The sequence below is a fragment of the Rhinolophus hipposideros genome (assembly GCF_964194185.1).
Source record: "Rhinolophus hipposideros genome assembly, chromosome: 12".
Lineage (NCBI taxonomy): Eukaryota > Metazoa > Chordata > Mammalia > Chiroptera > Rhinolophidae > Rhinolophus > Rhinolophus hipposideros.
The window spans coordinates 3,478,076-3,500,418 of NC_138058.1; the positions used below are offsets into that span (position 1 = coordinate 3,478,076).

General features: G+C 51.8%; 1 protein-coding gene across 2 annotated transcripts; it reads left to right on the plus strand.

Annotated features, from left to right (window-relative positions):
• The first annotated feature begins 462 nt into the window (after positions 1-462).
• LOC308505648 (uncharacterized protein) lies at positions 463-11,488 on the plus strand. 2 transcript variants are annotated; one of them, XM_081068267.1, is made up of 11 exons: positions 463-609; positions 1,462-1,534; positions 2,173-2,307; positions 3,094-3,251; positions 3,739-3,849; positions 4,306-4,413; positions 4,833-4,943; positions 5,618-5,728; positions 7,733-7,926; positions 8,551-8,637; positions 11,176-11,485. In XM_081068267.1, exons 8-11 carry the CDS (start codon positions 5,645-5,647, stop codon positions 11,216-11,218), a joined length of 408 nt encoding a protein of 135 aa, XP_080924393.1. In that variant the 5' UTR covers positions 463-609; positions 1,462-1,534; positions 2,173-2,307; positions 3,094-3,251; positions 3,739-3,849; positions 4,306-4,413; positions 4,833-4,943; positions 5,618-5,644; the 3' UTR covers positions 11,219-11,485. The 2 variants fall into 2 exon arrangements, with proteins under 2 accessions (XP_080924393.1, XP_080924392.1); XM_081068266.1 differs by lacking the exons at positions 463-609; positions 1,462-1,534; positions 2,173-2,307; ... (5 more) ...; positions 7,733-7,926; positions 8,551-8,637 and adding exons at positions 8,756-8,993; positions 9,087-9,468 and having other exon boundaries at positions 11,176-11,488.
• The last annotated feature ends 10,855 nt before the right edge of the window (positions 11,489-22,343 follow it).

Genomic DNA, 22,343 nt, shown 5'->3' on the forward strand with positions numbered 1-22,343 from the left:
ATCCCTCCCTCTCCCTCTCCCCCAAGTCTGGAGGCAGGTAGCTCCCATTTGGGGCTCAGCAAAAGTAGCAGGACTAGTCAGCTGGTTGAGAGTTAGGAGGCAGTTGAGGCTGGTCGTGACATGACCTGGAGAAGATGTGGATGCCGGGACAGTGCGGTCACCACACTGACTGTAGGCAACTTGGTCCGGCTTTGGGGCTGGTCCTCTGCTGAGGAAGGAGGAGGTGCCCAGAGAGGTAGGCCCCAGCATCCTTTCCAGGCCTGACTGCTTGGGCGCCAGGCCCCAGGGTGGCTTTGAGCCTTCCCCGAGGCCCCGCCCCTGCGAGGCCCCGCCCTCTCGCGGGCCACGCTCCTTGGCTCACCCGCTGTGGCCAGGCAGAGCCGGCCTCACCTGGAAGCCCGAATGGACTTGTCAGCTGGTCCTTGTGGCCTAGCGCCTGACCGTCCGCCATCTTGTCCCCAGGTGCTGCTCTCTGTCCCTCCGGGGAGGCGAAGGAGAGGGCGCAGAGCCCTGTACGGGCAGAGTGGTCCCGGTGACCGACTGTCTGCCTGTGTCCTCGGGGAGCAGCCGGTGTCGCCACGCCCGCCCGATGCTTCCCAAGGCCCTCAGGTGAGGTGCAGGCTGGCGGCGCCTGGTCACCGCGTGTCCCTCCCGACCGAGGCCGGCAGCGCCGCACCGGGACCCGCAGGAGGAGCCAGAGCCCCGGGGCGGCGGGGCCTGCGGGCGGGCCGGGCTCTCCCGCTCCCGGCCTCCTTGGTGGTGTGTTTCCCCGTCTCCCAGTCAGTTGTGAGCTCCCCGAAGGGGAGGACACACAGGACCCATCTGAGTGAGGTGCACGGAGTGGACACAAGGATGGGGGAAAACGGCCGGTGGATTTTACAGCATGTCTGTGTTTCGCTAGAAGACCGGCTTTTTTCCACTTTTTTCTATCACTCACTTTCCAAAGAGCCTTTTTATTGACTTGAAGGTTTTCCTTTCCTTACCCTCCCCCTCCCTTCTGGTCCCCTCCCCTCCCCTCCCCTCCCCTCCCTTCCCCTCCCCTCCCCTTGTGGATTTCTTGGTGAATAGGCATAGAGACACAATTTCTTTTTTGGCTGCCAAAGACACCCTGGCTTCCCGGCTGCTCTGTAAGCGAGGTTAAAAACCTGAACCAAACAAACAAACCCAGACTGCCTTATGCCCTTCTGGTGTCTGTGATGTGAGGAGGGTGGTGTGTAGACCCTCCCTGGGCTGTACTGACCTCCCTCTGTGTGTGCCTGCTTAGGATTCCCCTGCCTAAGAGGAGAGGTTTCTAGGCATGAAGTAGAAGATACTGTGAAAAACAGTATATAACAGTCTAGAGGGTCGCTTTGTGAGATGGCACGTGTCTAGTCGCTGGTGTGACCTGGAGAGAGTGTAAAATTTATGTACAAATGGAGGCATCTTGTGTTGCTCATCCATCGATTGTTTGTTTCTTCCTAGGGCACCTTTACCCACTGTGTTCAGCTTGCTGCTTCCACTAGAAGAAAGAACCACACTTGTGTGTCACGTGCCAGTAAGTATATTTTTCTAAATCTTTCGCATAGCTCTTTTTCCGAGGTGAAAGAAAGGAGAAAAGGAATGAATTTATGAAGATGGGACTTGTTGTATAACACTAACATAACGTAGGCATTTACAATAATCAACCTTATCAGGAAAATAATTCACACTAAAGAAAGAAGTTGTTGAATACCACGGTCTTAACTGTTTTCACAGTTATTCTGTGAGTAAAAATAAGGGCTTTAAGTCAATTGCGATCCAGGACAGATTTGCCCACCTACCTGCAGAAGACTCTGGACTCCTCGTTAGGAATTAATACTTCAATGAACGATAGCTGCATAAACTACAAATGTTTGGTGATTTTTGTTTGAAGGGGAAGAAAATCGGTGTTTAGGCTTGTAGCGGTGTACATTTTATTACTTTGTTTTCACATCATTCTCTGGGGCTCAGAACTTTTCATGTGTGCTGCAGGTATCTGTAGGTGCTTATTTCTAAATTTTCAGTGTGGCCCAACACGATAGGTCATTGTGCGTAATGAGGATAGAAAGCTCCAACACTGCTTACGTTTTTGAGCCATTTTATTTTCAGAACTTTGTCCCAAGTGTATGTGCTGCATGCAGTGCCACCACCGAGGTTTTTGTCTTCTGCCTCCAGGAAGGCCTGGGAAACTCCAGCCCTGGGCGCCATCCACCCAACCACCTGTTTTTCTGAAGGCTTAAGAGCTCGGAGTGGTTTTTGCCTTTTTCCAGGGTTGTAGAAGAGAACAAAAGAGATTGTGCGGAAGCATCGGTAAGTGGTCCGCAGAGCCTAAGCTACTTTGTCGTTGGTCTTTTACAGAACAAGCTCCTTGGTAATTCTCCACTTTATGGGTAGCAAGTGCAGACAACCCGAATAGACAGGCTAGGGCCTGTGATCGACTAGCATGCGGCCATTATTGATCATGGTTTTGAATCCTATGTAATGACCTCCGAAATGGCTCATTTCCAATGTTAGGTGAGATCTAAAACTAACTAGAATATGATTCTAATTTTGTGACAACGTAAGAAGGATAGAAACTGGAAGGCGAATTCCCTGATACATTCATCGTGGCTCCTCTGAGACAGTGGGAAGCTTAGTGATGTTTATTAAGGGCTTCTTATTTTTATAAAGTAAGTCTCTACTCGCATTTTGTAGTATTTGACCTGAGAGGGAAGCGTGGAGGGAGGAAGCCGTCAAATGAGCACCTAGACATCAACTCATGGTGGCATAGTAGGAGAGGCTAACCTCACTCGAAAAACCCTAGTTTGCATGTGTCACGAGCAAAGCAGAAACAGGTGTACTTTTGCAGAAGTGTTTGAATGCTTACTAGAGAGGACGGACTTCACGTCGTCCATGAAAAGAACCAGTAAAGAAGGCAAACACGGCAGCCTGGTTGGTTGCAGTTTAGAAATCAGTTGGTTGAAGGAGCCTGTGGCTGACGCGTTTAATGGTGAGTCAGCACAAATCTGGAAGGTTTGCTTGCATGGCTGTGAAATCCAAACTGGTAACAGCCCCTAACTGACATTAGAACTCTGGTAACTTGCACCCACATTCTAGAGACAGCCCCCTATCCAGCTCACTAGACTGGAGACAGTCAAGAGAGCAGGATGTTCTGCTGTTGCTTCCCGAGCCTCCGAGGCCTCCTGTGACGCGGAAACCTCTCCCGAAATTGTCAATGGCGACGCCTCTGGCCATTTGGAAAAAGGAACTCTCAGGTAACCTGGGGCAGACTGGGGGGAGAGGGGGGGTAATCCTGTTCACTCAGGTCCCAACTGTGAACCCACTTGGGAAGCCCTACACTCCTTACCCCTCATCCTGGGTGTGTGCGCTCTTGTGTGTGTGTGTGTGTGTGTGTGTGTGTGTGTATTTTGGGTGGCAGTGAGGGAAAGTTTGGGAGGGGGGAAGCCATATTGTGCAGTTTCACGTTGCCCAGGTGTCAGAAGCCTGGCGGGTGTCATGTTCACCCCCAGGTCGTGGCTGGAGGGATGAAAAGGTGAGTGCTGGGGACCAGCCTCCTCTACCCACTTGCTGATCCTGAGACCTCGAGGTGTCATCTTGTTCCTTCCCTGGCTGGAGGCGTTTGTAGAATTCCCTCGCTGCCTCATCTGTGGGGCACAATTGGTGGTGGGCAGCTCCCCCAGAGGCAATGCCCAGGTAGGCCCCTGATGCCCCGTGGCCCGGAACCGGGTTCTCTCTTTGTAGAGCTCCACCCCAGTGACCGCGGAGGAGCTGTCTGACTGGTTCAGCGATGACCTCTCCCTGTACGAGGTGCAGGAGTGCCAGGCCAGCGACACCCTCCACAGCTTCTCTCAGGTGAGAGCAGTCTACAGGGGTCTCCACAGCCGGGACATCCAGAGGACTGGGGTGGGACTAGAACGCAGATCAAACCTGGGGCCTTCCCTTAGCCCCTCCAGGCTTTCTCACAGGAGCGGTTCACAGGCGCACTCCCACAGGAGTCTGAACCTCCACTCCTAATCACCGGCTTCCTGGTGGGGGACACATACAGCTAGCTGGGCGGGACCTGCGACCTTATCCATCTCCCTCGTATCCCGAAAAGAAGTCATTTTCCTCAGAGACTCATCCTCTCAGGGCTATTGGACACGGCCACGATGCAATTCTACTGCCTTTTCGGCAGTGGCGCAGGGGACCTGTCCCGCATGTCCTAACAGACTGTATGAGTTTGCCGGGGCTGCCGTAACCTAGGAGCACACATAATGGGTGGACGGGTCCCGATACCAACTGGCCCGGTACCGGGCTCTGTCTTTGCAGGCTGTCACCCAGCACGTCGAGGTGTTAGCTGATGGCTTCACCTACGCCTACTCCCTCTATAAGGTGCAGCCGCGCCGGGCCACCGACACCGGCCAGCACTGGACTCAGGTGAGAGCAGGCCACACGGGTCCACACTGCCGGGACATTGAGATGACTGGGGCAGGACTAGAACCCACATTCAAATCCGGGGACTCCCGTTGACCCCTCCAGGCCTCTGCCACGTGAGCGGGTTCAAGGCCCGCTCCCCAAGGAGTCTGAACCTCCATTCCTTCCCACCCGCTTCCCGGTCGCAGGAGCTGTGGCCTCACTCATCCGTCCTATCCCAAAAAGGAGGCCATCTTCCTCAGCGATGCAGCCTTTCAGTGCTGTAGGACCCTGACGTCATTCCGTTCTATTGCCATGTCAGCAGTGGCGCAGGGGACCTGTTCAGTGTGTCGTAACAGCCGGGGCTGCCATAACATGAGGGCACAGCATGGGTGGAAGGACCCCGATGCCAACTGGCCCCATAACGGGCTCTGTCTTTGCAGAGCTCCTCCCAGGACATCCTTGAGGAACTGTTCAAGGGGCTCGGCTACGCCATCTACCAGGTCAGGGTGCAGGTGCACCAGGACCCCGACACTGTCCCGTCCTGGTCTGAGGTAAGAGCTGGCCCACAAAGGGCACCCCACCCAGCCCTCTGACATAACCACGGAGGACCCAGGGCACAGACTGAAATCACAGGCCCACTCCCTCAGCACTCTGGACCTCTACCCCTCCCCGCCCACTTCCCGGTAGGGTAGACACACACTCTTCACACACATTTGTGGGAACAGGAGAGGAAGACATCTATGCCGTCTTTGCAGTTTGCTATTGTTTTCATTGCTTCCTTACCTACCCCACGTGTCCCGTGGAGTCGTCAGGTGGCCTGTCCTTGCAGACCTTCTCCAAACCTCACACATGCGAACACCGCATTGGGTGCTTTCCACACAAAATGGGGAGGAATTGAGGTATTGCCGACGCTTCTCTGCAACATGTCATCTGGCAGAGCACAGGGACCCTTGGTAGGCGGACCGGGTCAGGAGCTGTGGCCTCATTCATCTCCTTCGGGCCCCATCAAAGAGGTCATCTTCCTCAGCCATTCAGCCTGTCAGTGCTGTGGGACCCTGACGTCATTCAATCCTGTTGCCACTTCGACTGTGTCACAGGGGACGCATTCGCTGTGTCCTAATAGACTGTATTTAGTTTGCTAGGGCTGCCATAACACAGGAGCGCAGATTCTTGAGTGGAAGGCCCCCAATGTCTACTGGCCCGGTACTGGGCTCTGTCTTTGCAGAACGCCACCAAGGACATCGTCCTGCAGATGGTCTGTGGCTTCAACTATTCCACCTCCCTGGACCGGGGCAAGGTGCACCAGGCCACCACCACCACCCAGTGCCGCACTGAGGTGAGGGCTGGTCCACAGGGCCCTCCACACCCAGGACCCCGAGATGACCAGGGAGGGCCCGGCACCCAGATTCAAAGCTGGGCACTCCCCTGGGGCCCTCCCAGGGACTTCCTACAATAGTGTCCCACAGTCCCATGCACTTAGGGATCTGGAACTGCACGTCCATCCCACCAGCTACGTGGAAGGGGTAAAGACACTCCTGACAGATTCGTAGGCACGTCAGAAACAAACAAACAAACAAACAACAAACATGTGGCTTCATTTCTCAGTAGACCATGAGTGAACACATTTGCAGGAGGCGGATGTTGTTCTTTGAACCACCTGCCCCAGGTATCCTGGGGAGCAGTCAGCTCCACCGTCGTCGCACACCTTCTCCAAGCCTTACACGTCATCACGCTTATTGCCACGGTGTATATACAGAAAGGGGGAATGTGGGATGCACTGATTCTCAACGTTTCTCTGCTCACGGAATGTATCACGGGGGCCTGCCAGGTCAGGAACTGTGCCTTCGCTTGTGTTCCCTTAGAATGTTCCCTAAGGGAGGCCCTCAGCCACAGCCACGCAGCCTTTCAGGGCTGTTGGACCTGGACGACAATCAACAGAGGTGCCATGTCGGCCGTGCTGCCGGGAACACTGAAGTGTGTCCCAAGGCACTGTATTTCTTTGCTCAGACTGCCATCACGTAGGATGACTTGGGGTGCTGTACACAGCAGACATGTATGTCCCCATCATCCCGAGGTCTACGAGTGAGACGTGAGAGGGTTCGCAGGGCTGGTTTCTCCTCAGGGGTCACTCTCCTCGACTTGTAGATGGCCATCTTCTGTCTCTGTGCCACCTGGACTTCCCTCTGTGCTTTCCTGTGTCCTCCCCTCCTCTTCCAAGGACACCAGGCCTATTGGATTCGGACCCACTCCAATGAACTCACTGAACCTTAGGTCCTTCCACAAGTCCAACTACAGGCATGTTCTCGACTTGTAGGTGGTACGGTCCTGGAATCTGGGTGACACAACTCAGCGCACCATAGCTAGATGCTAATCCCAGCTCAAGGCAGACGCACAGGGATGGGACGGCTGCTGGAGGACACGTATGTGTCAGACTGTAGCGGCTGCGGCCAGATTCAAAATGGCACGGGCTTGTAGCAGTGACGTTTCCAACAGCGGGTTCTGATAATGGCGGCGAGCTTGCATCCGGGCTGTCCCGGGGATTTCTCATTCTTCTATCTGACGTCGGGTTGTTGACGGCAATCACAGTGTTCCTGGATCTGCAATTGCCTCACGAGGACGTCGAGTCCCCCGTCACTCTGCACCAGCCCCGTGGATTGGCTCCCTCTCGAATCCTCTATTCACATTCCTGCCTGGGGATCGGCTTTCTCCAGTCCGGACTCCCCAGGCGTGGCCACTTTGCTGAATCAGGGACCTGCATACACAGGGTCTCAAAACGCCTTCGGATGTCAAATGAGAAAAATCAGTGTCCTTTTCGAAGTCGAGGGTTTTCACAAGCTGGATCTATCCTTTACACTGTCTCCAAATTTGGGAGGGCCTAGTTTGTTCGAAGCAGCAGTGGGCGGAAAAGTCTCAGGGAGATAAGAGAAAAATGCCTTCTTGCCGCTCTACCCTTGGACAGTTGTCAGGTGTGACCTGGATGACCCCGAGCAGCCATTTCACATCCCTAAGCCTCTGTGTTGTCATCACTATAAGGGGGATGTTTCTTGTGGACTCACTGGGACAATAACTGTTCATTCACGGAGGTCGGGTGTTCCTCAGCCGACCTATGCCTGAAGGGAACAACAATAAACACCACCACCACCACCACCACCACCATCACCACCACCGAAACTCAATGGTACTTTCAGAGCCAGAACCATGTTCAGCGTGGTCACGCCTGTCCCTCCTCTTGCACACGTCCCCTGAGGGCCTGGCAGTTCCTGGGGGAGCTCTGGACCTCAGTTCCCCCGGGGCTTCATGCTGATGCCGCTGACTGGACGTCCCTCCTTGTCCCACCCAGTATGAAGCGGAGTTCACGCTGCACCTCCCTGAGGCACGCAGGATGCGGGCCCTGCAGCCAGGCACACTGGAGGGCCTAAAGAAGTCCACGCTGCAAACCCTCCCGGGTGGGAACATCTCCCGCATCGCCACCTTCACGGTCGTCCACCCAGCCTTCTCCAGAGCACAACAGGTCCTGGACCAGCTGCTTCCTAGGTGAGCACCTGCCCTGCGGACAGCACAGGGCTGTCTCCGCCCACTGGTAGCTGTGGGACTTGCAAGTGTCACCCTATCTCTTTAGCCTCAATTTTCCTCCTCTGAAAAAGGCAGCTGTAGGGGACATACATCCTAGAGTGCTCGTGGGGACTCCCGTAGGGAGAAGCCATGGCAGGTGCATACCTGGTGCCTGTCTCAGCAGAAAGGGCAGCCAGCTGTGCTGCGCTTGTTCTTGGCAACCATTTCTCTCCCCCACGGAAAGTCGCCTGCCTCATCCGGCAGCGGCCTGTGGCTTTTCTGAGTTTGGAAACGCACATGGGAATCCTCCTTTCGAAGAGCTGACATTGCAGCCACCTTGTCCTGGCCCTTGTCCTTGGTGCAGCCAGATTAGGGATGTCTGGGGACAGCACGGGGCCCCAGGCCGCTCAGGTACCTGGGATGGTTCTGGGTGGAGTCCGTTTGCTCCACAATGTGTAGGAAGCACCTGCTACAGGCAGGCACTCTTGGAGACACTTAGCTCAGGTCAGTGAACAAAGCAGACGCGATCCCCAGGCCTCAGCTCTGGTCAGTGAGTCAGGCAGAAACACTAGTCCTCGTTCACATGTCCCGTCCACCATCCAGCAGATGGGATGCCATCGAGGTCTTCTCGACATCCGGAGGCTTCTTCCCCTACGACAACCGGGAGGACACCCCGACGGACCAGGTGACAAAGTGAGTGGTCTTTGGGTTGAGGACGGCCTCCTGGTGTCCACAGAATGGAGGCTGTGGGAGGGGAGGGACGGGCACAGCCCTGATCTCACACATCTTCCGGTTCCATTGGGAGTGGGGCTGAGGTCTGCTGGCTTCCACTGCGGGAGGAGAGGTGTCCAAGGGAACTCTGGAAGCGTCCCAGGCCCCCTAGGACCAGAGCGGAGACCGGGACGACGTGTCCCATGCCGACCACGCTCCCATCCCGCTCTGCCCTTCTCCACACCCATCTCTCTGGCCACCATCACCAGGCTCAGAACCGAAGGTGTGGTGAGCAGCCTGCTGACCGGCCAGTCCCAGTCCTCAGTCCAGATGTCCAGGTGCACGAGGGTTGGGTGGCCAGTGATCGGGACCTGCGGGAGAAATGCCATTGGGAAGAAGAGGCTCACACAGACTCCATGTTGAACCCGCAGGATCACCAGCCCTCCTACGGCCAGGACGGCCCCACGGGGGTCGGAGATAGGATGGGGCTGTCCCCTGCACGTGCGGTGGCTGCTATAGAGACGCTCAGCTCCAAAGTAGGGGCTCACGGGAGGCAGAGTGGAAGGGGAGACCGGGACTGTGAAACGCTCTGTCTGCTGCTCGACTGCCTTCCCCCCAGGGCCATCGCTTCGACAGTGGGAAGCTGGCCGGATCGGGTGCAGTACTGCCGCCAGCCCCTCCTTCTGCCCTGGTCCCAGCTGAAGCGGGCGCTTTTGCAGGTGGACTCTCCTGCCTCACATCTGGTGGGCCCCGTCCACCTCCTTTGGGTTGAGCTGCAGCAGCATCTGGAGCCCACCGAGGCAGAGCTGGAAGGTGAGGGGACTGCAGGCAGCGAAGATCATCTGGGGAGGGGAGGTTCTTAGGCCGGAGTGCCCTGACAGGCAGTCGCATCTTGCCTGTCTTTGGAAAGGCACGGGGAGGGCAGGCACGTGCGGGAACCTGTCACGTTCTCCTGTCCCACAACCACCTCCAGAGGTCCAGAACACTCCACAGCCTGTGGAAAAACCCACTGTGGGGCCAGCGCTTGGTCCGGCTGTGCTGCTGCTGGAGCCAGCGCCACCTCTGAGGACAGTGGAAGTCACCACTTCCAGGCCCACGTCATGCATACAACCCGTAGGCAGGGTCCTCCGGGTTCTCTTCCCTTGCACCTGACGAGAGAGAGGGAGTCAACCCTGAAGGCAGTCTTGGAAGCCTCCACTTGAAGGTGGCCGGTGGTCCATCAACCTGGGACCCTAATCTCCGCGTGGCCTCTGGACCTGCTACGCACTATCACGGGAGCAAGACGTACACTTGGATTGCGTGGGAGCCAACTCATTTCTTGAGGACTTTGTGTTGCAACGGCCTATCCTCACCAATACAGTTACAGAAGGGCAATCTGGGGAAAGTTCCCTCTCGTTCACCTCCCTCTGACCTAACCTTTGTCACCTCTGCTACTTCTCCCGGCGAACTCATCAACCGTAATTCTAAAGATGACCACGGCAATTTCCCGATGCTACAGGAACGTACGCAGGTTGACTGATTTATTCACCAATGAATCCTATTAACCTGGAAGTTGATTTCTATACAAAAACTGGAAGGAGAGAGCAAGTCAGTAATTTTAAAAACTCACAATGGAAATATAAAACCGAGTAATGCCGTTTGTAAAGTGGAGTCGAGCAACACTGAAAGCCAGCCAAGACAGTTATCTTTGGAAGCGTTCACATAAAACACTGCCTCAGTCACACACGATCCTATCAAAGAACCAGAAATGAGACAGGACTCCAACCAAAGCGACGCATGAGGTGATAGCTATCTTCCCGAGAACGTCTAGCTGTGGCCTGTATGCACACATTTGCACAAGGTCAAGTCCCACAGGAACAAAGAACGTGCCTCCTCTGGATCGAGCCCAGATTCCGAAGACGTAAAGTAACGGGAAAGAGCACCAGCAACCGTCTGACACAGACACCTCTCTGTGGCAGGTGTACGTCGGCCTCATTTGCACCATTTCAACATTTCACGCGTCAGCCAACCCTGTTCTGTGAACATCCCTGACCTCCATCTGCCGTCACCTGCACATCAACGATTTGTTGCCCTGCGTCCCCCTGAGACAGTCTGTTCCGTGACAAGAACGGTCTTCCTAACGCCTATCTCAATAGCCCGGCAACAGGAGATTCCTTTCAGCTGTTTGACGCTCAGCCCATTCCACAGCTTTTCGGGGAAAATCACAGCAAATGTCATCATTCTCGGTGGACTTTTGACCTCCATAGTAGGCCCGCAACCTACTGCTCAAGTGGTGACAACTTGGATCCCTTCTTCCCCTTCGAGGTCGAAGGGGTCAGGCTGTCACGGTGGCACTCTTATCTTCTGCTTGGAGATTGAGAGCTCTAGTGTCATTTGAGTTGACAGTGTAGTTGAGCTTGGGACATTTTGTAAGTTTTGCTTTGCTTTGCTTTTCTCTCCTCCCTCCCAACTTTAGTGACTCTGTTCACTGTACATGTCCCCTGCATACCAGTTTCAATGGTTCTCTTTGCATCCTGACAGGCTAAATGACCCTGGTTCCTCAAAGAAACATCCGGGACAGTGACTTGAAGGAACTTCTCACATCAAAGAAGATCCACTCTGACCCCGGAAAGAGATCTGCCTCTGGGAAGTGCCTTCTTTCCAGTAATTGGCCTGAGCCAACGTCTGCTTTCCTTTGTGGTGCAGAACCACTCGTATCCCTGAACCCTTCCTCTGTTCGGCCTCTCCTCACGTGCCTCGAAACCTTTGGGCCAAGCTGGAAGGCAGTGCAGGGCCTTTGGACAGGAGTCTGCCATCCTCCCGGCGTTTGCATAAACCCACTTTGCCATTTACCAACCTCGCCTCTGGAGTGTTGGCTTTCGTGCTATAAGCAGCCGGACTTTTTGCAGCCGGTCCTTTGGCCCAGTATGGATGCGTTCGATCAGAGGCCCTCTCCTGCCTCTCCTCTTGTCACTCACATTAGGCCCCACTTCCTCGCCCTTTGTCAACCCTACCTCTAACTCCGGAAGGTTTCTTCCTAGAGTGGTGCGGAAGACCAAACATCTGTAAACTAGGGAAGAGATTCAACTTGCCAATAAGGGGCTGAAAGTCAAATGACTTTAAGGGTGGGAGATTTGTCTTTTCTGTACGAGAGATGCAAAGACACCAAGAAGCCAGCTGCACACTGCACTGGCATTTTCACTTTCTTCCGAGGACCTGCCCGTCCCCATCCCAGACGCTGCCTCTGCCTTCCCTTTCAGAGAGCGGGAGGCTGTGAGGCCTGAGCTCGGACTCCCACCCTCCGAGCCCCTTCCCATCTCCCTAGCTCATCTCTCCTCTAGTGCTTCCTGCAGGTTCCTCGTCCATCGGCAGTCGTTTCCCGTCCTCTGTATTTTCAGTGCTTTCCCTGCTTTGGGAACAGGCTCTGTAGCCTACTCTCTCCCATTGAGGTACAAGTCTAGAAACATGGCCATGGGCCAAGTACCAGATCACAGGAAGGACTTCCTGTGAACTGGCCTGGTGTGAAAACGGTGCTATGCTCGGGTAAGACGATGTCCTTACGTGTGTGAGAGACACACACACAATGAAGGGCCCGGCCACAAAGACGAACTCTCTGCGACAGGTTCAGCAAAACCTCTCCCTCGACCCTGAAGCTCCATCTGGCTCGTTCTGTAACCTCAGCCCCATTCAAAGGCAAACTCCTTAAGACAGTCCGTGTTTCTCTGTTCCCTTGGACAGCCCCACTGACTCTCTCCAGCCCACTCCACGCCACTCCACGGCCCCGCACCCCAAGTGCTCTGGCCAAGTCACCAGTCAACTCACTGCGCTGCAGGTACCCCCCTTCTCTGAGCTCACCTCTTAGCGCCACACCTCACCGGCACCTGGCAAGACTGTCACTACTTGAAAGGCTCTCTTTTCTTGAGTGCGTGACACTGATTTCCTGCTGCTCTCCCCCCGACCTCTCTTACTTTGTCTCCCTGCAGCAGACATGTCTCTTTTCTCTCGTCACCCGGAAACTAAAAGTTCCCAAGAGCTCGGCCCTCCTCTGGTTCTGCACCACCAGCTTTTAACCATATGAAGGTCGCATGCGTCCTCTGAGAATCTAGTGACCGTGACAGTGTCTCCTCCATGCCAACACCCCCATGGTTACTCTGCACGGGCAACAGGGTCACCAGAAGCCCTGCAGCCATAGGCTCCCCCACAGGCCCTCCAGGAACCTAACCCCTCCGCACTCCTTCAATTCCAACCCACGTCTCCTGCCTCCATCACCTCCGAGAGGCACACAACTCCCAGGTTTCTTGCTCTGCTCCTTCCCAACTTTACACTCACACCTAAAAGCACCTCCTCGTAGCTCTCCTCAAGTGGAAGAGCCCTAAAAGCCAATCTCTCAGGCCTCCCCTTTCTCGGCCCTTCCTCTTGGCCGGGCCACAAGCAGAGGGCGCGAATCTCTAGTTCCCTGAACCTACCACGCACGCACACTGCTCACCTTCTCTTCCACCGCCCTCTGCCTTCTGCACTTCCCCGTCCGTCTGCCGAATACCTCCTCACCTTTCCAAAGCCACACCAGCGGGACGGGCAGTGTCTCCTGTGTCACCACCCTTCTGTGTCTCTCTGAGGACACGGACAGGGACACATCTGGCTGCTGACACACAGGCACTAGCATACATACCGGGACTGGCTGAATTAACAACTAAATTCTTAAAGAGAACATAAAAGGAGAAAGAGAGGTCACCCGGAACACACGCCTGAACTCTGTTTCCCCAAAGGAACTTCTAACACTCAAACAAACATGGGCAAGAAGAAAAAGAAAGAAACTTAAGAAAATGCTCTGAAATCCCAAATTTCCTATTGCACACAAACGAGTGATTTCTCCCTAAAACACGAAACACCTCAAATCCGAGAGATTACTACTACTAAGTGAAAGAAATAGCAAGAGACCAAAATAATTTGATGACCACTTTCATATCATTAATGTTCTGCACTCAGAACTCCGCGTGTTTTATAAGGATTAATAACGGAGTCCACTGAAAGGAAGCTGAAGCAAAATACCAAGTATTTCCTAAGAGCTTTAGTAACATTTTTCTTAGGATATAAAAATACGTACTCCAAAACTTACATTAGCTTTTGTCCACAAATGGTTGCTATGCAGTTTGGGAACCCTTGGCTCTGTTTCTGGCGCAGGAAATGTGCCATCCGAATTCTTCTTTGGAGAATGAGAAATACCGAGCCTCCGTGGAGACTCATGATGGCTGCAAAAGTTGAGCCTTTGTACCCCTGAGGAAGTGTGCACTCCTAAGGCGGGGGAAGGTGCACCCCTGCAAACTCAACAGAGGACAGAGGGCGTCACAGGGAACGACGCACGATGGTGTCAAACACTTACCACTCAGCCTGCTCAAAGTTCTGGGTATGCACAGCACTCACGGTGCAACCCCAATCAGAAAGGCAATTTCCTCAAAGAGGAACAGCTCCTTCGACGGTTCCCGTCAATGCGTTTTACCACATTGTAAAGATTTAGAATTCTTGTGGAAGTTCATTCCTTTAAAACTCTGCATTAGTTCATTTTGTGCCTGAGAAAATGAATTGTTCAGTCTTCAAAATGGTCTAAACAATATTCCTGTATATTCACACGTAATACACACAATCAAACTATGTCCCTATGTCACTAGACACACCGGTAGACGACTGAGAGATGACCCACAGAGAGAGGTACACAGCAGACACACAGACACAATGACAGACGGGCAGAAACCCAAGAGAAGCTGTCGTGCAGGGCGGCCAGTGGGGTCTCAGCTCCCGCGCTCCCCACATAAGAACACAGGATGTGGCTAGACCAAAAAGGAACACCCACAGAGCCATAGGTAGGGGTGTCATCCCACTGTAGTCTCACTGGAGGCTGGATTCACAGGACGTGTGCCCTGCTGTCTGCTGTTCTGCCTGAAAATCGACCGACTCCACTCGACTCGACTCTCGACTCACCAACCAGCGCAGCCGCGGCAGCTCTATCAGGGGCCAATCGGCTACCCAACTACAGCTGACGGCCAACTAGCCACAGCCGATGGCCATCCACTACCCAAGTCAGCAAGCCCCTCCCACGTGAGGCCTAGAGCCTGGAAACTGCTCTCTGAGGCTCTGTACCCACAGAAGCTCATGCAAATGGAGACGAGCTAGCACCAAAATAGATATACGATCGATATTCATCAAACTGCTGCCACTGAGCGGTAGAAATGAGGCAACCAGTCTTATGACAAGAACAGACAGCCTCCCCGTGGGACTCCTTGATAGAGCTAACACCGTAGTAGGCCTGGAAATCTGAGGAAAAGCCACACAACTGGGATAATGGCTGTCTCCCCTAGAAAGTCCCCAAGAGCTGGCAACAGAAACCATGACTCCCTGCAAACGAAGACAAAGTTGGAAAAGCAGGCATCTCTGTCTTGGGCTAGCTGGTCTCACCAGGAAACACTGCACGCTCGATTCCCACTTTACAGCCGCCATGTTGGAGACGGAAGGAGAAGGAGACTGCAGTGTGGGTGAGGAGGTGGGGTCGCTCTGGGACTGGGGAGGGAGGACTCCTTCTGGAAAGGCCAGCCCCCGGGGGGAGTCTCCTTGGGAGAGGCTTCAGAGGTGTGCTGTGAGGGAGGGCCTGGCGGACACGGTGCAGGCTTGGCCCCTTATTCAGAGAAACAGTGTGCTCTCCCCTAAGTCAAAATGATGAGAAGGGGGAAGACAGATCATCATTAGATGAAAAGAGTAACTTTCTTGTGAGAATTCAGCGTAGATTCGAGTTATTAATGACATAATCTTTCTTTTTCTCCTGAGAAGCTCAATCGATTTCGCCAATAATTCCTCCAGGAACACGTGTCAGGGTTTTCAGCATTCACTGGCCTTTCATATTAAGTAGTGGCACTTGCGTTGATCCTTACGTCTGTTTGCACTCTCCGGAGGACCCACGTAGAACGCACACTGAAGAGCGTCATAGGTCATGACAACGGAGGGGTCGGTGTTGAGAGAAACTATCTCCATCACGTGAGCTACAACACCTTGCACCCATGATGAACCAAAAAGACCTTCAGGAGAAAATAGAAATGATCAGGTTTTGAGGAATGTACTTTGCAAGGCTGTTCTTTAGAGAAAGACTTTTTGTCACTCTTAAAGATCAAGAGAAACCAAACCAAAGAAGAAAGAAAACCCATTCGTACATTAATTGACTAATCCTCAATTTGTAAGGAATGCACTTTGGGCATCAACTCCCTTATAATTCAAATTTTGAGCCTGTTACCAGTGTGGATTTCACAGCCATGCAAGCAAACCTTCCAGATTTGTGCTGACTCACCATTAGACGCTTCAGCCACAGGCTCCTTCGACCAACTGATTTCTAAACGCAACCAACCAGGCTGCCGTGTTTGACTTCTTTATTGGTACTTTTCATGGACGACGTGAAGTCCGTCCTCTCTAGTAAGCATTCAAACACTTCTGCAAAAGTACACCTGTTTCTGCTTTGCTCGTGAGACATGCAAACTAGGGTTTTTCGAGTGAGGTTAGCCTCTCCTACTATGCCACCATGAGTTGATGTCTAGGTGCTCATTTGACGGCTTCCTCCCTCCACGCTTCCCTCTCAGGTCAAATACTACAAAATGCGAGTAGAGACTTACTTTATAAAAATAAGAAGCCCTTAATAAACATCACTAAGCTTCCCACTGTCTCAGAGGAGCCACGATGAATGTATCAGGGAATTCGCCTTCCAGTTTCTATCCTTCTTACGTTGTCACAAAATTAGAATCATATTCTAGTTAGTTTTAGATCTCACCTAACATTGGAAATGAGCCATTTCGGAGGTCATTACATAGGATTCAAAACCATGATCAATAATGGCCGCATGCTAGTCGATCACAGGCCCTAGCCTGTCTATTCGGGTTGTCTGCACTTGCTACCCATAAAGTGGAGAATTACCAAGGAGCTTGTTCTGTAAAAGACCAACGACAAAGTAGCTTAGGCTCTGCGGACCACTTACCGATGCTTCCGCACAATCTCTTTTGTTCTCTTCTACAACCCTGGAAAAAGGCAAAAACCACTCCGAGCTCTTAAGCCTTCAGAAAAACAGGTGGTTGGGTGGATGGCGCCCAGGGCTGGAGTTTCCCAGGCCTCCCTGGAGGCAGAAGACAAAAACCTCGGTGGTGGCACTGCATGCAGCACATATGCTTGGGACAAAGTTCTGAAAATAAAATGGCTCAAAAACGTAAGCAGTGTTGGAGCTTTCTATCCTCATTACGCACAATGACCTATCGTGTTGGGCCACACTGAAAATTTAGAAATAAGCACCTACAGATACCTGCAGCACACATGAAAAGTTCTGAGCCCCAGAGAATGATGTGAAAACAAAGTAATAAAATGTACACCGCTACAAGCCTAAACACCGATTTTCTTCCCCTTCAAACAAAAATCACCAAACATTTGTAGTTCATGCAGCTATCGTTCATTGACGTATTAATTCCTGACAAAGAGTCCAGAGTCTTCTGCAGGTAGGTGGGCAAATCTGTCCTGGATCGCAATTGACTTAAAGCCCTTATTTTTACTCACAGAATAACTGTGAAAACAGTTAAGACCGTGGTATTCAACAACTTCTTTCTTTAGGGTGAATTATTTTCCTAATAAGCTTGATTATTGTAAATGCCTACGTTACATTAGTGTTATACAACAAGTCCCATCTTCATAAGTTCATTCCTTTTCTCCTTTCTTTCACCTCGGAAAAAGAGCTATGCGAAAGGTTTAGAAAAATATACTTACTGGCACGTGACACACAAGTGTGGTTCTTTCTTCTAGTGGAAGCAGCAAGCTGAACACAGTGGGTAAAGGTGCCCTAGAAAGAAACAAACAAACAATCGATGGATCAGCAACACAAGATGCCTCCATTTGTACATAAATTTTACACTCTCTCCAGGTCACACCAGCGACTAGACACGTGCCATCGCAAAAAGCGACCCTCTAGACTGTTATATACTGTTTTTCACAGTATCTTCTACTTCATGCCTAGAAACCTCTCTTCTTAGGCAGGCGAATCCTAAGCAAGCACACACAGAGGGAGGTCAGCACAGCCCAGGGAGGGTCTACACACCACCCTCCTCACATCACAGGCCCAAAAGGGCATAAGGCAGTCTGGGTTTGTTTGTTTGGTTCTGGTTTTTAACCTCGCTTACAGAGAAGCGGAGAAGCCTGCACCGTGTCCGCCAGGCCCTCCCTCACAGCACACCTCCGAAGCCTCTCCCAAGGAGACTCCCCCCGGGGGCTCGCCTTTCCAGAAGGAGTCCTCCCTCCCCAGTCCCAGAGCGGCCCCACCTCCTCACCCACTCTGCAGTCTCCTTCTCCTTCCATCTCCAACATGGTGGCTGTAAAGTGGGAATCGAGCATGCAGTGTTTCCTGGTGAGACCGAGCTAGCCCAAGACAGAGGTGCCTTCTTTTCCAACTTTGTCTTCGTTTGCAGGGATTCATGGTTTCTGTTGCCAGCTCTTGGGGACTTTCTAGGGGAGACAGCCATTATCCCAGTTGTGTGGCTTTTCCTCAGATTTCCAGGCCTACTACGGTGTTAGCTCTATCAAGGAGTCCCATGGGGAGGCTGTCTGTTCTTGTCATAAGACTGGTTGCCTCATTTCTACCGCTCAGTGGCAGCAGTTTGATGAATATTGATCGTATATCTATTTTGGTGCTAGCTCGTCTCCATTTGCATGAGCTTCTGTGGGTACAGAGCCTCAGAGAGCAGTTTCCAGGCTCTAGGCCTCACGTGGGAGGGGCTTGCTGACTTGGGTAGTGGATGGCCATCGGCTGTGGCTAGTTGGCCGTCAGCTGTAGCCGGGTAGCCGATTGGCCCCTGATAGAGCTGCTGCGGCTGCGCTGGTTGGTGAGTCGAGAGTCGAGTCGCGTGGAGTCGGTCGATTTTCAGGCAGAACAGCAGACAGCAGGGGGCACGTCCTGTGAATCCAGCCTCCAGTGAGACTACAGTGGGATGACACCCCTACCTATGGCTCTGTGGGTGTTCCTTTTTGGTCTAGCCACATCCTGTGTTCTTATGTGGGGAGCGCGGGAGCTGAGACCCCGCTGGCCGCCCTGTAAGACAGCTTCTCTTTGGTTTCTGCCCGTCTGTCATTGTGTCTGTGTGTCTGCTGTGTACCTCTCTCTGTGGGTCATCTCTCAGTCGTCTACCGGTGTGTCTAGTGACATAGGGACATAGTTTGATTGTGTGTATTACGTGTGAATATACAGGAATATTGTTTAGACCATTTTGAAGACTGAACAATTCATTTTCTCAGGCACAAAATGAACTAATGCAGAGTTTTAAAGGAATGAACTTCCACAAGAATTCTAAATCTTTACAATGTGGTAAAACGCATTGACGTGAACCGTCTAAGGAGCTATTCCTCTTTGAGGAAATTGCCTTTCTGATTGGGGTTGCGCCGTGAGTGCTGTACATACCCAGAATTTTGAGCAGGCTGAGTGGTAAGTGTTTGACACCAGCGTGCGTCGTTCCCTGTGACGCCTCTGTCCTCTGTTGAGTTTGCAGGGGTGCGCCTTTCCCCGCCTTAGGAGTGCACACTTCCTCAGGGGTGCAAAGGCTCAACCTTTGCAGCCATCATGAGTCTCCACGGAGGCCCGGTATTTCTCATTCTCCAAAGAAGACTTCGGATGGCTCATTTCCTGCGCCAGAAACAGAGCCCAGGGTTCCCGAATTGCATAGCTACCATTTGTGGACAAAAGCTAATGTAAGTTTTGGAGTACGTATTTTTATATCCTAAGAAAAATGTTACTAAAGCTCTTAGGAAATACTTGGCATTTTGCTTCAGCTTCCTTTCAGTGGACTCCGTTATTAATCCTTATAAAACACGCGGAGGTCTCAGTGCAGAACATTAATGATATGAAAGTGGTCATCAAATTATTTTGGTCTCTTGCTATTTCTTTCACTTAGTAGTAGTAATCTCTCGGATTTGAGGTGTTTCGTGTTTTAGGGAAAAATCACTCGTTTGTGTGCAATAGGAAATTTGGGATTTCAGAGCATTTTCTTAAGTTTCTTTCTTTTTCTTCTTGCCCATGTTTGTTTGAGTGTTAGAAGTTCCTTTGGGGAAACAGAGTTCAGGCGTGTGTTCCGGGTGACCTCTCTTTCTCCTTTTATGTTCTCTTTAAGAATTTAGTTGTTAATTCAGCCAGTCCCGGTATGTATGCTAGTGCCTGTGTGTCAGCAGCCAGATGTGTCCCTGTTCGTGTCCTCAGAGAGACACAGAATGGTAGTGACACAGGAGACACTGCCCGTCCCGCTGGTGTGGCTTTGGAAAGGTGAGGAGGTATTCGACAGACGGACGGGGAAGTGCAGAAGGCAGAGGGCGGTGGAAGAGAAGGTGAGCAGTGTGCGTGCGTGGTAGGTTCAGGGAACTAGAGATTCGCGCCCTCTGCTTGTGGCCCGGCCAAGAGGAAGGGCCGAGAAAGGGGAGGCCTGAGAGATTGGCTTTTACGGCTCTTCCACTTGAGGAGAGCTACGAGGAGGTGCTTTTAGGTGTGAGTGTAAAGTTGGGAAGGAGCAGAGCAAGAAACCTGGGAGTTGTGTGCCTCTCGGAGGTGATGGAGGCAGGAGACGTGGGTTGGAATTGAAGGAGTGCGGAGGGGTTAGGTTCCTGGAGGGCCTGTGGGGGAGCCTATGGCTGCAGGGCTTCTGGTGACCCTGTTGCCCGTGCAGAGTAACCATGGGGGTGTTGGCATGCAGGAGACACTGTCACGGTCACTAGATTCTCAGATTTTAACCTTCATATGGTTACTAGATTTTAACCTTCATATGGTTAAAAGCTGGTGGTGCAGAACCAGAGGAGGGCCGAGCTCTTGGGAACTTTTAGTTTCCGGGTGACGAGAGAAAAGAGACATGTCTGCTGCAGGGAGACAAAGTAAGAGAGGTCGGGGGGAGAGCAGCAGGAAATCAGTGTCACGCACTCAAGAAAAGAGAGCCTTTCAAGTAGTGACAGTCTTGCCAGGTGCCGGTGAGGTGTGGCGCTAAGAGGTGAGCTCAGAGAAGGGGGGTACCTGCAGCGCAGTGAGTTGACTGGTGACTTGGCCAGAGCACTTGGGGTGCGGGGCCGTGGAGTGGCGTGGAGTGGGCTGGAGAGAGTCAGTGGGGCTGTCCAAGGGAACAGAGAAACACGGACTGTCTTAAGGAGTTTGCCTTTGAATGGGGCTGAGGTTACAGAACGAGCCAGATGGAGCTTCAGGGTCGAGGGAGAGGTTTTGCTGAACCTGTCGCAGAGAGTTCGTCTTTGTGGCCGGGCCCTTCATTGTGTGTGTGTCTCTCACACACGGAAGGACATCGTCTTACCCGAGCATAGCACCGTTTTCACACCCGGCCAGTTCACAGGAAGTCCTTCCTGTGATCTAGTACTTGGCCCATGGCCATGTTTCTAGACTTGTACCTCAATGGGAGAGAGTAGGCTACAGGGCCTGTTCCCAAAGCAGGGAAAGCACTGTGTGTCTGCTGTCTAACTCTCTCTGTGGGTCATCTCTCAATCATCTGCCGGTGTGTCTAGTGACATAGGGACATAGTTTGATGGTGTGTATTACGGGTGAATATAGAGAAACATTGTTTAGACCATTTTGAAGACTGAACAATTCATTTTCTCAGGCACAAAAATGAACTAATGTAGAGTTTTAAAGGAATGAACTTCCACAAGAATTCTAAATCTTTACAATGTGGTAAAAGGCATTGACGTGAACCGTCTAAGGAGCTATTCCTCTTTGAGGAAATTGCCTTTCTGATTGGGGTTGCGCCGTGAGTGCTGTGCATACCCAGAATTTTGAGCAGGCTGAGTGGTAAGTGTTTGACACCAGCGTGCGTCGTTCCCTGTGACGCCCTCTGTCCTCTGTTGAGTTTGTAGTGGTGCGCCTTTTCCCACCTTATGGTGCACTCCTAAGTGCAGTACCCCTCTGGCACCCTACGTAATCTATACATTATTGACTATATTCCCCATACTGTGTCTCACATCCCTGTGAGTATTTTGTGACTACTAATTTGTATTTCCTAATCCCTTTTCTTTCTCCCTCATCCCTCAACTTCTCTCTCTTCTGGTAACCATCATTTTTTTTCCTGTATCTATCAGTCTATTTCTGTTTTGTTTGCTTGTTTATTCTGTTCTTTAGCTTCTACATATAAGTGAGATCATATGGTATTTTTCTTTGTCAGTCTGACTATTTTCACTTAACATAATGCCCTCAAGGTCCATGCATGTTGTTGCAAATATTAAGATTTTTTCTTTTTTATGGCAGAGTAATACTCCATTGTATAAATATACCACCATTTCTTTATCTAATTGTCTATGGATGGGCATTTCCATTGTTTCTATTGGCTATTGCTTAAAAAATATATTTGTAGTTTTATCATTTTAATGGAAAAGAGAATGTCAAGTTAATTTCTCTACTTTCTTAATAAGAAACAACCAACCAACCAACCAACCAACCAACCAACAAACAAACAAAACTCCCTGAGCAAACATGTCATTCATTGCACAGAGGTTGACTGTAATTTCACACTCTAAATATGAAGTTGGAATATTAAGACGTGATCTCTGCCCTCAAGGGGTTTTACCGTTTTATTCACTTCAATTCATTCATTCTACGCATTCAAATAATTTGAGAAGCAATCTGAAGAACAATTAGTAATTAAATCAGAGTATCCTGTGTACCAGGTGGT

Bases quoted from the DNA above. Each gene is read 5' to 3' on its own strand.
- LOC308505648 (XM_081068266.1), top strand. From the start codon at position 8,859: ATGCCGACCACGCTCCCATCCCGCTCTGCCCTTCTCCACACCCATCTC. The intron at 8,994-9,086 runs GTGCACGAGGGT...TTGAACCCGCAG, and splicing joins TCCTCAGTCCAGATGTCCAG to GATCACCAGCCCTCCTACGG.